General features: G+C 36.3%; 2 protein-coding genes across 2 annotated transcripts in view; one reads left to right on the top strand and one right to left on the bottom strand.

The window, feature by feature from the left end:
• Nucleotides 1-376: 376 nt before the first annotated feature.
• On the bottom strand, nucleotides 377-9,647 carry LOC110461867 (acyl-coenzyme A amino acid N-acyltransferase 1-like). Its single transcript, XM_021515588.1, has 9 exons — nucleotides 9,577-9,647; nucleotides 6,003-6,254; nucleotides 5,376-5,642; nucleotides 5,015-5,184; nucleotides 4,288-4,401; nucleotides 3,566-3,654; nucleotides 2,944-3,028; nucleotides 1,975-2,176; nucleotides 377-1,524 (listed from the first exon to the last, which is right to left on the bottom strand). The coding sequence occupies exons 2-9, from the start codon at nucleotides 6,220-6,222 to the stop codon at nucleotides 1,409-1,411; spliced, it is 1,263 nt and encodes a 420-aa protein (XP_021371263.1). The 5' UTR covers nucleotides 6,223-6,254; nucleotides 9,577-9,647; the 3' UTR covers nucleotides 377-1,408.
• A 3,821-nt stretch (nucleotides 9,648-13,468) lies between these two features.
• The window catches only part of LOC110461869 (methionine--tRNA ligase, mitochondrial-like), a 14,921-nt gene continuing 14,394 nt past the window's right edge, over nucleotides 13,469-13,995 (top strand). Inside the window, exon 1 of the mRNA XM_021515591.1 lies at nucleotides 13,469-13,758. Within this exon, the coding sequence (XP_021371266.1) occupies nucleotides 13,554-13,758 (205 nt within the window). The 5' untranslated portion in view covers nucleotides 13,469-13,553. The remainder of the gene's footprint in view (nucleotides 13,759-13,995) is intronic.

Here is a 13,995-nt window from a genome sequence, read left to right as displayed (position 1 = left end):
TGCTACTGGCCAAATATCATTACCCTGGGCATTTTGGTTAATCAGAAGAGGTTGTTTAATTTTTTTTTTTAATACAATTGACCCCTGTGACCTTGAATATAATTGAAGGTCATTCATTTGAACAAACTTGGTAGCCATTCACTCAGGCATGCTACTGGCCAAATATCAACTCCCTGGGCATTTTGGTTATTGAGAAGAAGATGTTTAAAGTTTTTGACATATTTGACCCCTGTGACCTTGAAAATAGGTGAAGGTCATTAATTTTAACAAACTTTGTAGCCCTTCATCCAAGTTTGCTTCTGGCCAAATATCGACACCCTAGGCCTTTCGGTTATTAAGAAGAAGTCGTTTAAAGTAAAATATTGACGCCGGACGCCGGACGACGGACGCCGCGCCACGGCATAAGCTCACTTGGCACTTCGTGCCAGGTGAGCTAAAAACTGTCGCACTAACGGCAGCGTCAACCGTATTGTTACCGAGTTATACTCTTGGTTGGGACAACACTGGTTTGTATTATAATGCAAACCAATACAACTTATATTCATCTGACGGCAATATAACAGTACAACTGTTTTGAACAAAAATCATGTAAATGAAATAATTGTCATATCGCAAATAACTTACTCATCATTTTGCTCACTTTACTTGAGAGAGTATTTGTAGCCTTAAGTTTAATGTTACTTAAAGATAACAAGTAAAACCATCGTTTATTCGATGATTGTATCTTAAAAACTTGTGTGGACAGTTTGCATGTTTATCGCTCACTATCTCAAGATTCTTCTAAATTAATGTTGTTTAACCCAAACACAAAGAGGTATATCTACCTTCCCACCTAAAGGTCTTCTATAAGCATTATTGGAAGGGATTGCGGTCAGAGAGCTATGAACGGTATTTGATCAGCGTCATATTTACGGACAGGGGTTGAACGGTATTTTTTCGATGTTTTGCATCCTTCCATTGCAATGATAAGGCGAATGGTGCTGTGAAACTATAACAGGATGTACATGTGCTTGTGTAACCGCATCAGTCTCTTTTGACATTTTGTGACACTATCACTTTAATTGTTGTCAACGCCAAATTTGCTGTTCAAAGAACTATTCGGGCTGTATCAAGTTTGTCCACATTAGCAATGTGTGTTATAGGACCATAACAACGTTTGCTAACACATTCATTGCTTAAATGAACGCAAATCGGTAACAAACATATTCACCATTAAGCCCGCTATAACATGGCATCTGAACATGAACCTGCTGAAGTTACTGTACTTTCAGTCTGGGTACATCACAATGCTCGTGTGATGTTCATTGAGACAAAAACGTCACTCTGCAATAAGAGGAAATCCATCTACTCATCTTCGACATGTATGATCTGCGATATCTAATTGCGATCATCTTTACACAAACAATAATTAAAGCATTGGTTTTCCATGGAAATGTTTGCTGAAGAACTGCAGAATACGTCTCCACGAATCTTCTTGCGCAGCCGCATGATCCTTCGGATTTCCTCCCCACACCAGATTGTTTTCTATAATAAAAACAACATCAACACATGAGGATTTAAAATAATGCATTTTTCGTTAAGCTAAACATAAGTATTAATTATTAATTATAAGACACATCTTAAACATTTGGGAATAGATACAGTTTGTCAAAAGTGAATTTCACCGCATCATACAGCGGCTACAGGTACAGTTATTGTATCCCTGCAAATTCTAATCCTGATCGCAGTTAATAAGTGTATGAACCCTCGTGTGAAAGTTATACTGTTTTAATTCGATAGAAACACTGTAGTTTATTTGGTTAACATTTTAACATATAGTTCTCGTTTTGGCCAGGTAATGTGGCTGATAACTGCAGTTAAGTACGTATAAATTAAATAGATGGCAAGGACCACCTATCATAAATTACTCGTTCTCAATTTGAACACGTCACATTACGTAGATGTTTATGGTACACATAAATGAGGGATACTTACGTGCAAGTTTGTTGTAAGAGGCCCGGCAGTGTGGGGAGAAAGGGGGCTCTATCAAATGACCGGCACCCTTGTATTTGACCAGTTCAATATCATCACGTTTGTTGACGGGAAAACAGTTCACCTGCAGCTGGTGGAGATCGGGAGGAAGATTCAGGTCATCACCACCACAAATACTCAGGATTTTGACGTCGGATTCCCAAACCTGCACAAAATTATAAATATAAATGTAACGACAGACATCCTTTGTTTCCTATATAGTGTCATACTGCCAGCAATAGCCAAGTTCCGCCTTCATTTATCATATAACTTCTCCATATAGATATAAACTTTATTCTATTACAATTTATATCAATCACTCTTGTTAGCCCATAAGTTATGTCGGTGCAGATAGGAGTGAGGGAAGAAACCGGAAACCCCGAAGGAAACCAAAATGGTCTGGGCAGGTGACCCTTGGTGAATGGCTAGTGAGCATATGCGGCACGTGTATGTGTGTATACGGCACACCTACACGCATACACGCACCCACAACCTAACACGTCATTAAATGACATTTGCTGTTAATAGGACGTTAAACAAAACTAAAGGACCCAAACACTCACAATTACAGTCCAGCAGGTTAATATCAACAATGTGATATTCTTAGAAATTCGGTTAGAAATTCAAGAATCTAAATAATGTCTACAGTTCGTACAAAGTGTCATCTACATGTTTCGGCCTACCATCTTCGTTACACCCTCGGAACGCTACTCATATTGATTACATTCCAGTAAGTGTAGTAGCCAGGGGAAATAACTCTTCACCAAACGTCTTCATTTCTAGCTGACCAACTATCTGGGAGGTTGTCCGATTAAAACAGTCTTACACATCAGTGATGACATAACAAAATACCTATTTATCAGAATAAAAGGGTACCCCATAACTTAAATCGAACGACAGTTAAATAGCAATATAAAATAGAACAGTCTTTACTTTGGTGAATTTTTCAGTGTCAAAGCAGTGGCCATTTCTGCCGACAACACCTTCATGAGTAAGTTCACAGGACGAGAGATCCAAACTGAAAAAAATCAACAGGTAAATTGTTAAGATATTTTGCAACTTTATCAGTTTTTGAGAAACATTCGGTAAATAACATTAAATAGGAAACATTTGCATGTTAACCGATATTCACATGCATGTGATTACAATAGGGAAAAAAACGAAGTGTGTTACGCCGTTTTAGTCCGAGTATGTTGTTGTTAATTACCTTAGCTTTTATGAACCAACGTTTACTGGGTATGTGTAGATAGATGTGGAGAATCACATAAATATCAGTGTGGGTTCCTGTTAATACCAGATCAGTGAAAATGCAGATAGATACGGTTGTTTTTTGTTTTTTGACACTGCCTTAACATTACTAACTATACAAAAAAAAGTATCAAGGCTTGTCAATGTATTGCATAGCCTACACATTCAACGAACCTATTAAAACATGAGAGATTGCACAATTGGGCATAAAATGTTCTTCAAAACTGTTTTGATCGCTTTAAATTCAACATCAGCTTAGCAATTAAGAGCAGGTGATTACAATGCGTCCATAGATAATTAAACTTACTTCACAGCAGGTGGGTATAACACATCTCCGTCTCTGATAGGAAAGAATGTTATGTAAGGCATGCCGTTCACTCTGACCATACATTTTATCTACAAAGAAAAAAATATGAATTTGTCATATCTAAAACAATTTGTTTTGATTGAGAGTGTTTTATATTTGATTGATACATCAGCCAGCTGCATAATATCCAAAACGAGGATATTACTAATTTCCTATCAGAGTAATGTCATGCTACTCGTGTACCATACAGCTATATCATAACTACAATATATTGTTTTACTTTCACCACGGCTGTCCCTGCTGCAATGTCACCACTAATTCACAATGCAGCAGTTCTGTTACTGTACAAGTGGACATTTTAGCGTTGTAAACCTTTAAAACAAACACGGTTTTGATAATGTCTATTTCTAATCTGAAAATTCCATCTTGCATTTCATGCGCGGATATTTTGTGCACTTGTAATTCAAATCGAAGAAGGACATAATTCCACACCGAGACAATTTCCACTTTTAACTCCTTCACCCCTGAAGACACATTTGAAGTTTCCCGATTCAAACGTTGGAATAGTTTATTATGGCACTTCAGGGGTGAATGAGTTAAAGTATAGATATATGATATTTAATAACCAGAAAGGAGGATTACCAACAGATGATGTATACGGACCATGAGTACCAAACATAAATATCGGAAGTACCAAACATCACATTCACAGCGGATCTTACCTGTGGACAATGGATAGCCGTTAATTGCGCAAATTCTGCCCCTTTTGAGTTTGCCAATATTCCCAGACCACCAGGCTTGACATGAGTGTGAGTGTCCAGGAATGCTGCAGCATCCTGTGGTTAAACATTTAAGGAAGTGTGTTTAATCTTATAACGTAACTAAAACCTGACATAGAAAATAACTTATTCAGCTAGCGCATCCAATATCAATATATGTTACTATAGTAGGACTTTACCTGGGCCCGTATTCATTAAACCGTTCTTATGCTCATGTATGGTTTTGTGTTCAAGCCTTATTTCATGTTCTGTTTATAACTTAACAAATCTTATTTTGTCTATGATTTGGAAATATTTTGAAGAGACTTAAAGCCAGATACGGTTTAAATGTTTACATTTAACTTTTTGATCGTTGACATGATATACATGTAGGCAAGTTACAAAAAATATAGTTTAAGCACAGCATCCATGCTTGAGCATGAGAACGGTTTCATGAATACGGGCCCTGATATCAATCTAGGTTAATAAAATTAGTATTCAATAAATATATTTCTTCCATAACCATGCAAATTATATTTCAATCATATTTAGCTTATAAAAATCGCTCTGTCGATACTTGGAAACAGCTGATGATAAGGAAAGTAGCAAAAACCCAAACATTATCTAATTTACAACATTCCGCTAAATTTATTGTAGATGTTTAGCTGGTTATCTTAACATAAGTTCTCACCTTGAAATATTGCAAATCAAGTTTATTTGTGTGTTTAGGAAGATCTTCATAGCCGTAATAGGGGAGCGCCAGTACAGCATAACCATGGGACGCAAGTAGGGCAGCACGATTCTCCAACACACCCAACTCCAGACCAGCGATATCTATAACTCCTGGAAACGGCCCAGAACCTACACACGATCAAACAAATATCAAAAGTGAAATTACCTTCAACATTTCATTCCTGAAGCATTCCTGGATGCTCTTTACGCTTTTAGAGAAGCAAATATATTATGCGCATGGTTCAGCTAACTACGATAACATGTCCCACTAGTATGATGGTTATAAACAAACTTTAGCATTTATGGCTGTTTTCTAATACCTCTTGGTAGAAAAAGTGTCCCTCGCAGTCGCCCTGAGGTAATGGGTGTTCTGCTAACACCATTGGGTTTATACCAACGGGTCAACACATTTGTCACCAATGGTGCATCCAAAAGGCCACTGCAAAGGTCTTCCAGACAGCGGTGACCACTGTAAACAGAAATATCTACTGTCTGCGGCTTTGTGACGTCATTCTGTAACAGCTGTGTTCCTGGACGTTGACCAGGCGATGGAAGCAAGCTCCAGATAAAACCCATGCCATCCACACCTGTGGTAAAGGCGATGTAGAAAATTCAGGTGAAATGTAATTTATATATAGCGACAATAATTCGGTATATCTATATTTGAACAAGATCTGGTTTCATTCAACTTGTCTATTAAATTAGATATAATCTGTAGATTTCGAGAATGCACATATAGAACTTCTTGATTATCGCTAAATATTAGTATGATAATGACGTATCCAGGTACAAAACGTACATTTGCCCTTGCCATCCAAATTAGGCTTCATACATGTATCAACATTGAAATAAAACTTTTTCCTGACATTTTTTTTTATATGTAGTGCTCTACTGAGTGGATGTTACTGATGATTCAGACGTGCAAGAGTCTCGTTATAAATTCTCACCTGTGTAGGTACCTGCTGAGGACGGCATGCTCTCTAGGTCCAACTCTCCGTCTTCTGTTGCCTGGTAACACCCAGAGCTGGCAAACGTTACTCCCTTGTCGCCCTTGACGGAGGTATACACGGTCACCTGCTGTCTTGCCTCCAGCCCAGACGCCCGAACAGACACCTTTTCGTCCACCAGTACGTCATTAGGGTCGACGGACAGTCGTATTCCATTCATGGCTCTAGTGGTGATATATTGTCTGGCCGACGCTGAAAAAGATGTAATAAAAATTGAAAATTAGTATTATTATTTCAATTAATGATATTCAAGTAGGATTTCAAATTTCGTGAATTTCAATAATGAATTTTATTCTTGAAGATCCTTTTTTTTTTTTTTTTTGGGGGGGGGGGGGGGGAGAAGGTGGGTTGCAAATAATACAATTAAAACACCCGTTGCTCCGTTTTTATGACTTTTGAAACCTGAAGAATCGTTGACGTCTAGAATCTCATTACATGTGAAGGCAAAATAATGAATACGTGATATAGCAAATATTACACTGTTGTACAGGTCTCTATTTTTCCTTTTCCTGACTCTTATTGTCTTTTTAAGAGGTATCGCAATAAAAAGTCATCCCCTAGCTGCTAGAGCTAATTGCTGTGGATGACCTGTCTTCTGGAAACATTGTAAACCATCTGAAACTGCAAAGACGGGGCAGGTATTTTTATGTTTTCTGACTTGTTATTCTGGTCCACAGTGTTCCTGTAATCTCGCTCCAAACTCGTTACAGAGTAACTTGTTATAGAGTAGAGCCGTTATTTTGTACCCGTTCTTATTTGAAGAACGCCATTAGATGATAATCAAAATTATTTGACATGGATACCACCGTTATTTTTTTCAAAATATCACTCTTAGAATCGCGATAATTTGATATCTAATTTGTCTGTTATTTTTTTGTACGGTCCATAATGTATTTAATTACACTTCACTACACTAAATTTCTATGCATGATATATGTAGATTTTATCATCATGATCAGCATTTTCGTCAAAAGACTATACATAAACTAAAGCTGATCAATTATAAGACCATGTATTTACAATTAGTATTTTTAGTAACAACACAACCAACAAAAGACAATTCGATTGTATTGACATATTGATGGGAGAGTTTGCGTTCTTGACTGTCTTGCAACATATCATTTCGATAACCGTTTTTATCCGGGAGCTGATGTTAGTGCTAATTTCGGAAAGATACAGGAAACTTTATTTAACGTCGCATACAGGTAAACAAGGAACATTAGCTCTTGAGAGCTATTATTGCGACAAACATATGTAAAAATAACAATAACATATTAGATTACAAGTAAAGGGAGATAATCACATATATTAATAAAACAAAAACAATAATAATCATCACAGAAAAGGAAAGTATACATATCCCAGGTTTCTAAGTGATTGGGAGTCCCCTACCTACAAAGGCCCCCGGGATATATATATAAAAATAATGTTAATATATGAAAAGCATTAAATGTGATCACAGATAAGTAGTATTCAGAATAGGTAATAAAACACATAGCTAATAGTGAATGAATACTTGTATATCACACAAGAATTACTTAGGACTTAGGATTAAAACACTATGAAGTGGAATATACATACATTGCTAATACAGCAAAGAATAAAAATTGACAGAATATACACTATTATAGTGTGAATTAAAAATGATACCGAAATCAATTAACAAAATTTAAGTTTTGTAAAACATTTTTTTTTAGAATATATGGAATTAAAATACAAATAAGATGCAGCAAAAATAAAGAAAAGAATTAAAACATATAGGAAATGAGATAAGACAATAAAAGTATCACACAATCCAAGACGGACAGTCTGAGCACACGAGTGCCTGTAACCCCCGGTCTAGGCTTCCTTCTTTACAGTGTTAGGATTTAACCACATGTAAATCGAACACTCCATAGTTACAATAGTTCAATATACAAATGAATGTAAATGTAAACGAAGGGAAGCAAACACGAACACAAACAAATTTACAAAATGAAGCAAAACGCCAATCGAAGAACGCTAAACGAAAAACGCTAGATAAAAAACGCAAATCACAAAACAATCTGGGCGACGCAAATGAACAATAATGATAAAAATCGGAGAGAAATGAACGCAAGCAGGGAATTGTTTTGACGATAAACAGTTCGGGGTTTCTAGATGGTAGGTATAGGTAAATTAATTGACGAATAGTACTTTGATATTATTATGTCCAACTGACTAACTATGCGAATATCATAACGTTTTAGTATCCTACTAATATTAACATATATACATGTAGCATATATTATAATTTATCACCACCGGTTAGGACGTCGACCTTGGTAGATCGGGGAGCACACATATATATGAACTATTGACCCTGTTTCGGACCCGCTTGCTACACACTCGTCTTTCTTAAAGACTGTCGAGTCGTAACGAACCCACCATTTATATTTTGCTTTGTCCTCCAACACAAGCGTCTACATACATTGGCTGCTGATCATGATAGGACACATAATGTCAAATAATGAAACGCTTCGGGCGCAAACAAAAGAGATGGACACTACTGTACACAAACACAGTGTTGTTTAGTCTTGATATCCAAATCCTGTTAAAGTTTCGGTCCTATTATCAAGATATAATTATTCATCTATTTATTTATTTATTTAAATATAGTGAAAAATATATTGAGAACGCAATTTAACACATGCTACCTGTTGAGATTTTGTTCTAATTTCTATATAGAATTAGTTAGTCTAAATCGGTTTGTTACTGGTATCTTTCAACAGTGAAAAGATGAACTACTTCTCTTTTTGTGTTAAATTTGAATGAGATTATATCGTTCTATTATTGTTCAAAATAAAAATACCAACACTTAGTGAACAGCATCTCACATCTATGCTTTTCCTGAATGTGGACACGCCTAAGGTAAAGACTAGTAGTGTACGTTGTTGAAGTTAATGTGTGGTATAGGCAAGTATACCTCCACTAAATTATTAGAGTGATTTCTCAAGTCAGTTTCAACGTTTTACTTTGTATTTAATTGCAGGTCTACACATCGTACAAAGTTACAACAATTTTCCCTCAATAATCTCAATCGGACTGGTACCTCAATCAGTCGTCTCACACAGCCTTGCACATAAAGTAGGGACCTTCACAGGTGAGACAGACTGGACAGTCGTCAAATGTGATAATACACAGGTGAAATGAGGAAAACATAATGTAAATGCCAGTCAGACGTATGAATCATGAATACTAGCAGACATATCTGATTTAAATAACCGAGATAATGCTTACCTTGAAAAATAGTTTAGTGTACCATCTGACAGAGTGACGACGAGAAATCATTTGACTATAACTTTACTGTCATACATATTTATTATTTTGACACACTTACACACAATACTAGATAAATCGTAGATACGAAATTGTAATTTATTATATATATATAACACACAGTACATTCTAATGTATACTGCTTGAATTTCATAAAAGTACATGTTTTAGGTGTTGTGAAGAAAACAGTCATGCCCAATTATTGTAGTGTACTTACCTTAGCCCAGACGACCTGAGCGTGTTTCGAAGTAATGCTCGATTCAACAACACATGTTCATCACACACCTTTCGATGGTGTTTTCTCACTACGTCAACATTGGGTGTATAAAGGTTAGATGTCAATAGGTCAACGTCATAGTCCTTTTCAAAATAGTACATATAAAGAAAAGATTACACACTCAGTTGTGGTAACCGTGACTACGGTTCGACCCATCTTTTTTTAATTTTTATTTTGAAATCTTGGATTACTGGATCCACATCCTCTATTAAAAATAAAAACGATCGGACTATGAGCTACGTTTCCCGCAGCTAACATACAGTTGTAATTTGACAGTTGATTCTTAGCCAACATTTCAAAAATACTGCGTCAATCGTCCTCGATATCCAGGGGTTACGCTTACTTTCGCTCTCTACACCCCTGGAATATGTCATAGCAAAATTGAAGGCACGAAGATAGCTGTTTGATCGGTATCAGGTAAAAAAAACTTTACAAAGAAGAGACGCCCGACTTCAAAGCCTGTCAATTTTTACCATGACATGACCGCGAGATTCTTTTTATGTATATCAAAGGATCGAACACGTCTTCTCGTCTCATCAACAAGGTGGCGCACACTGAGACTTCATTTTTGACATGTTCGAGGGGTGTAGAGAGCGAAAGTGAGCGTAACCCCTGGATTTAGAAGATGTGCGTCACCTGGCCAACACTTCATTTTTTATGTCTGCGTTAACTTCGGTTATAAACTGTTTTAAGTATTTCTACATGTAATCCCATATAGGTAGTAACATGATTTATGAACGGCGTACTTAATTATTTAAATACAGCATTGACCTCTGGAGAAAGATAATTTTGATGACAGTGTAGATAGCGTAGATACTAATGAAAATGTGTTTCAGTACGTTTCTTGTACAGGTATCAGTACGTAGTTCATTCCTTATGTTTTCTTGTTAATTGAACCAGTTTCCATACAGAAATACCAGTAATATTCATTTTAGATACGTTATTATACCAGATAGGTGTAGTTTTGAATAGTGACATCGCACTGGTATGAATTCTTGCCAAAGTTTTCTTATATATTCCATGCGTTAATAAACAAATCTTTCCAAATATGGTTTTAACAATTGTCTCATATTTATATAGATATTCAAACTAATAATTTGGTAATATTTTTGTGTGTGATGTTTTTTATAATCTCCGGCGGTTTACCTGATGTTCATGTATAGCCTCATTATCCATATTGATCTTAATGATTCAATAAATGACCTAAATTGCATCATATTAAGTCTAATGCCAACATATTTATTTATTTTCATAATAGCATCCTTTCTAAAGTTTAGATGTAAAGAAACCCTCCCAAAGCACCAGTTTCCATAGGTCACAGTACTAGATTTCGGGACACAAAACAATGATTCTGACTCCGACCGCAGTGATCGTGACGGCTAATACAGGGTGACAAGATTATGTAGGTACTGGGGAGCTGTCATTCCATCCAGTACCTTGTATGTGTCCACCAAAATTTTGTACTGCGGCTTGTATCGTACTTATTAAATACTCCTTTCCTCAAAGATGTTCAATGTTACCACATTTCACTGCGCAACTAGCCCTAACTTTTTTTATTGCAATAAGTATACGTATATGCTGGCATAAGGCCCATTCATTTGATTATTTGACACATTATGTGCGGAATGTCCCGTCTCTATGCCAATACACTGCGAAAATTTAGTTCATTCACTGGTCTTGATCGCAAAATTATAGACCGTGTAAATTGAATATTCTGAATTTAGGTCCAAATCCCGAAAATTCAAGCCCTTGTTAAATACTCTGTTATACGGTACCATGTGGTTTATATATCAATGTAAAAAAGTGGTCAAATGCATATGCACTTTTTTCCCCCCTTTTCATTCATACAAAATTCGTTTTCTTTGGCGATTTGTTTTGGTTATTTTTGGTGTTATTGACTTAAGAGTTTAGGTTTATGAACCAAGTGCACTTGTTAAGTAATGTTGTTTAATCTCATCAGTATAATATGTAAACTCTTTTCCAATTTACTTTGATTAGTTCCTCATGTCCTATGTACTGCTGTTTTTTCAATTTTACAACAGGTCATCTCTTGTCATGAAGACCGTTTACATTTCACATCGTTCCTCAGATAATTGGTAGCTAAATAACAGTAAAACAACATTCTCCAGCTGACATCGATCGAGATGTTTACATTAGTTTAGGTTATAATATCATTTTAATCAATGCAGCATTATAGCCGTCTGGATATACACAGTGTGGTTGGTTACAGAAACTGTACAATTATTTTGATCAAAATGTGCTTAAAAAGAACAAACACCGATTAACTCATGGTCAGTTGATCATCTTCTACAAAATAAACTTTGTACGGCGTGCAATGTAATTATGCTAATGACAATATTAATACTAGCAGGAAAAAACCCCCCAAATATATAGAAAATAGCACGTACTTAGTATCGTCACAATATTTATCATAATTATCTGTCATATCACCCTCGATAGTCAGGGGGTTACGCTCACTTGCGCGCGCCCTAGCCTCTGAACCCCTGATATGACAAAATCGGAGGCTCGGTATGAACCACTTTGTGGATTGGACAAGAAGACTCGGTAAAATGACTGGGTTGTCGCTCCTCTGTAAACTTCAGCAGTTTTTTTTTATCCGAGACAAATCAATATTCCAATTTGATATAAATATTCTCGATACTCCGGGATTTACGCTCACTTTCACTCGCTGTAGAATATGTCATTATACATAGTAAAATCTGGATTGTAAACTGTTTCGTCTACGAGGGCGAAGACGATATAATAAGGAGGGGACGGAACTGGGCTTGTTCGATCGTTGGCGAAAGGTAGCTCGATTTGGTAAAGCGTCAGTCTAGAGTTCGAAGGTTCCCAGGTTCGAATCCGGTTTGGCCGTGCATTTTTTTTATCTCCTGTTACACATGTACACGAGTTGATAATAACATTAAAATGATAATGTTTTCATCAATAACCTATTATAATATGTCACGGAAATGGACATACAAATGTTATACCAAAACAAAAAGAAACCTCCTTCATATTTATAAAAAGCAATTAATATTTTGATACTGCCTTTGGAACAATCTACCCAAACCATTTATAAAAGAAATAACTTCACTCACTTCAAATCTTTAATATCCTCCTGGATCGGTGCACAGTGCAAATGTTCAGCCTGCAAATGACACCTCAACTCCGTCACCCTCACTTCTACACGTCCACATGCCCTGTCTCAATTTTAAATATACTTTATCATATCAGTGCTAATTTATTGACTATATATATATATATGAAATCTGATGTATTTCAAAATATGCTAGATGTATTGTCTAACTACAATGTGTCAAATCTGTCCATGTCGATAATAACTTGAAATCTAATGTGTTTTTATCTAATATACTGTTTGTATTGCCTAAGTTATATAATATGTCAAACCTGTCCAGATATGATTTTTTTTTTTTGTATTTAACATGTATGTCGGTCAAAAGCTCTATAGAGCTTATGGTATTGTTGTTTTTCAAATGCCCACCGACTTTAAATAAAATTTATCTTAACATATCTTATTTCGGTTTAAGGGTTCACAACTGAGCTGTTCGCTCCACGAGACCCCGAATTATCTCCCTTTTGTGAGCAGGACAAGTCATTATGCACTGCCGAGTTAAAACAGATGGGGGGGGGGGCAAATAATACAATTTCTTCTTCATATTCTAATTCATATGATTGTACACATGTTGGCAAAGGAATAGAAATAACGTGGTTAATATTTTCCTCGTGCTCTCGTGCGTTGTACTTGACTGTACCGGGAGTACGTAGCACACTGGCTTGTATTTAGTATCACCCAGATCAGAAGCGCGGTTGCGTTTTGAAAGCCATGTGGTGTTGCACGAATGTCACCTGTCAGTGATGTGGTAGCTGTTCTGTGGTGATGTTTATGAAGCAACATGATCATAAAACTAACCAACCCATCTACAAAACTCAAATCTTTAAACTACGCACGTGTTTTCCTGAAAAGACAACAGATTTTTTTAGGGAGATTGAACTGGCTGCAGACGACGTCGTCATGTTTGTCAACATCAAGATCTCAAGAACAGAGACCGGATAAAAAACCGTTTTATGTGTCGACCCCGATTTTCTACGTCAATGCCTGTATGTAAAATAACATTAGTAGCATAATTTGGATACCGACTTTCCCACAGAGGTGTTTGCATTTGCATAGGTACTGTAGTGTATTAAACCACGGAATTATATTAGAGGGTGCGATCGCCAAGTCCGTGATTGGAAAACACTGAACATCTGAAAACTAAACATTCTTATATATCTGTATGGTTCTCTATGTACACTATATATGGTGGGGGTTCAATTTTAATGGGAGGGGGCAATTTA

Source organism: Mizuhopecten yessoensis, unplaced genomic scaffold (assembly GCF_002113885.1).
Source record: "Mizuhopecten yessoensis strain PY_sf001 unplaced genomic scaffold, ASM211388v2 scaffold10693, whole genome shotgun sequence".
Lineage (NCBI taxonomy): Eukaryota > Metazoa > Mollusca > Bivalvia > Pectinida > Pectinidae > Mizuhopecten > Mizuhopecten yessoensis.
Note: the sequence above shows the minus strand (reverse complement) of the source record. Positions and strands in the feature narration are given on the sequence as shown.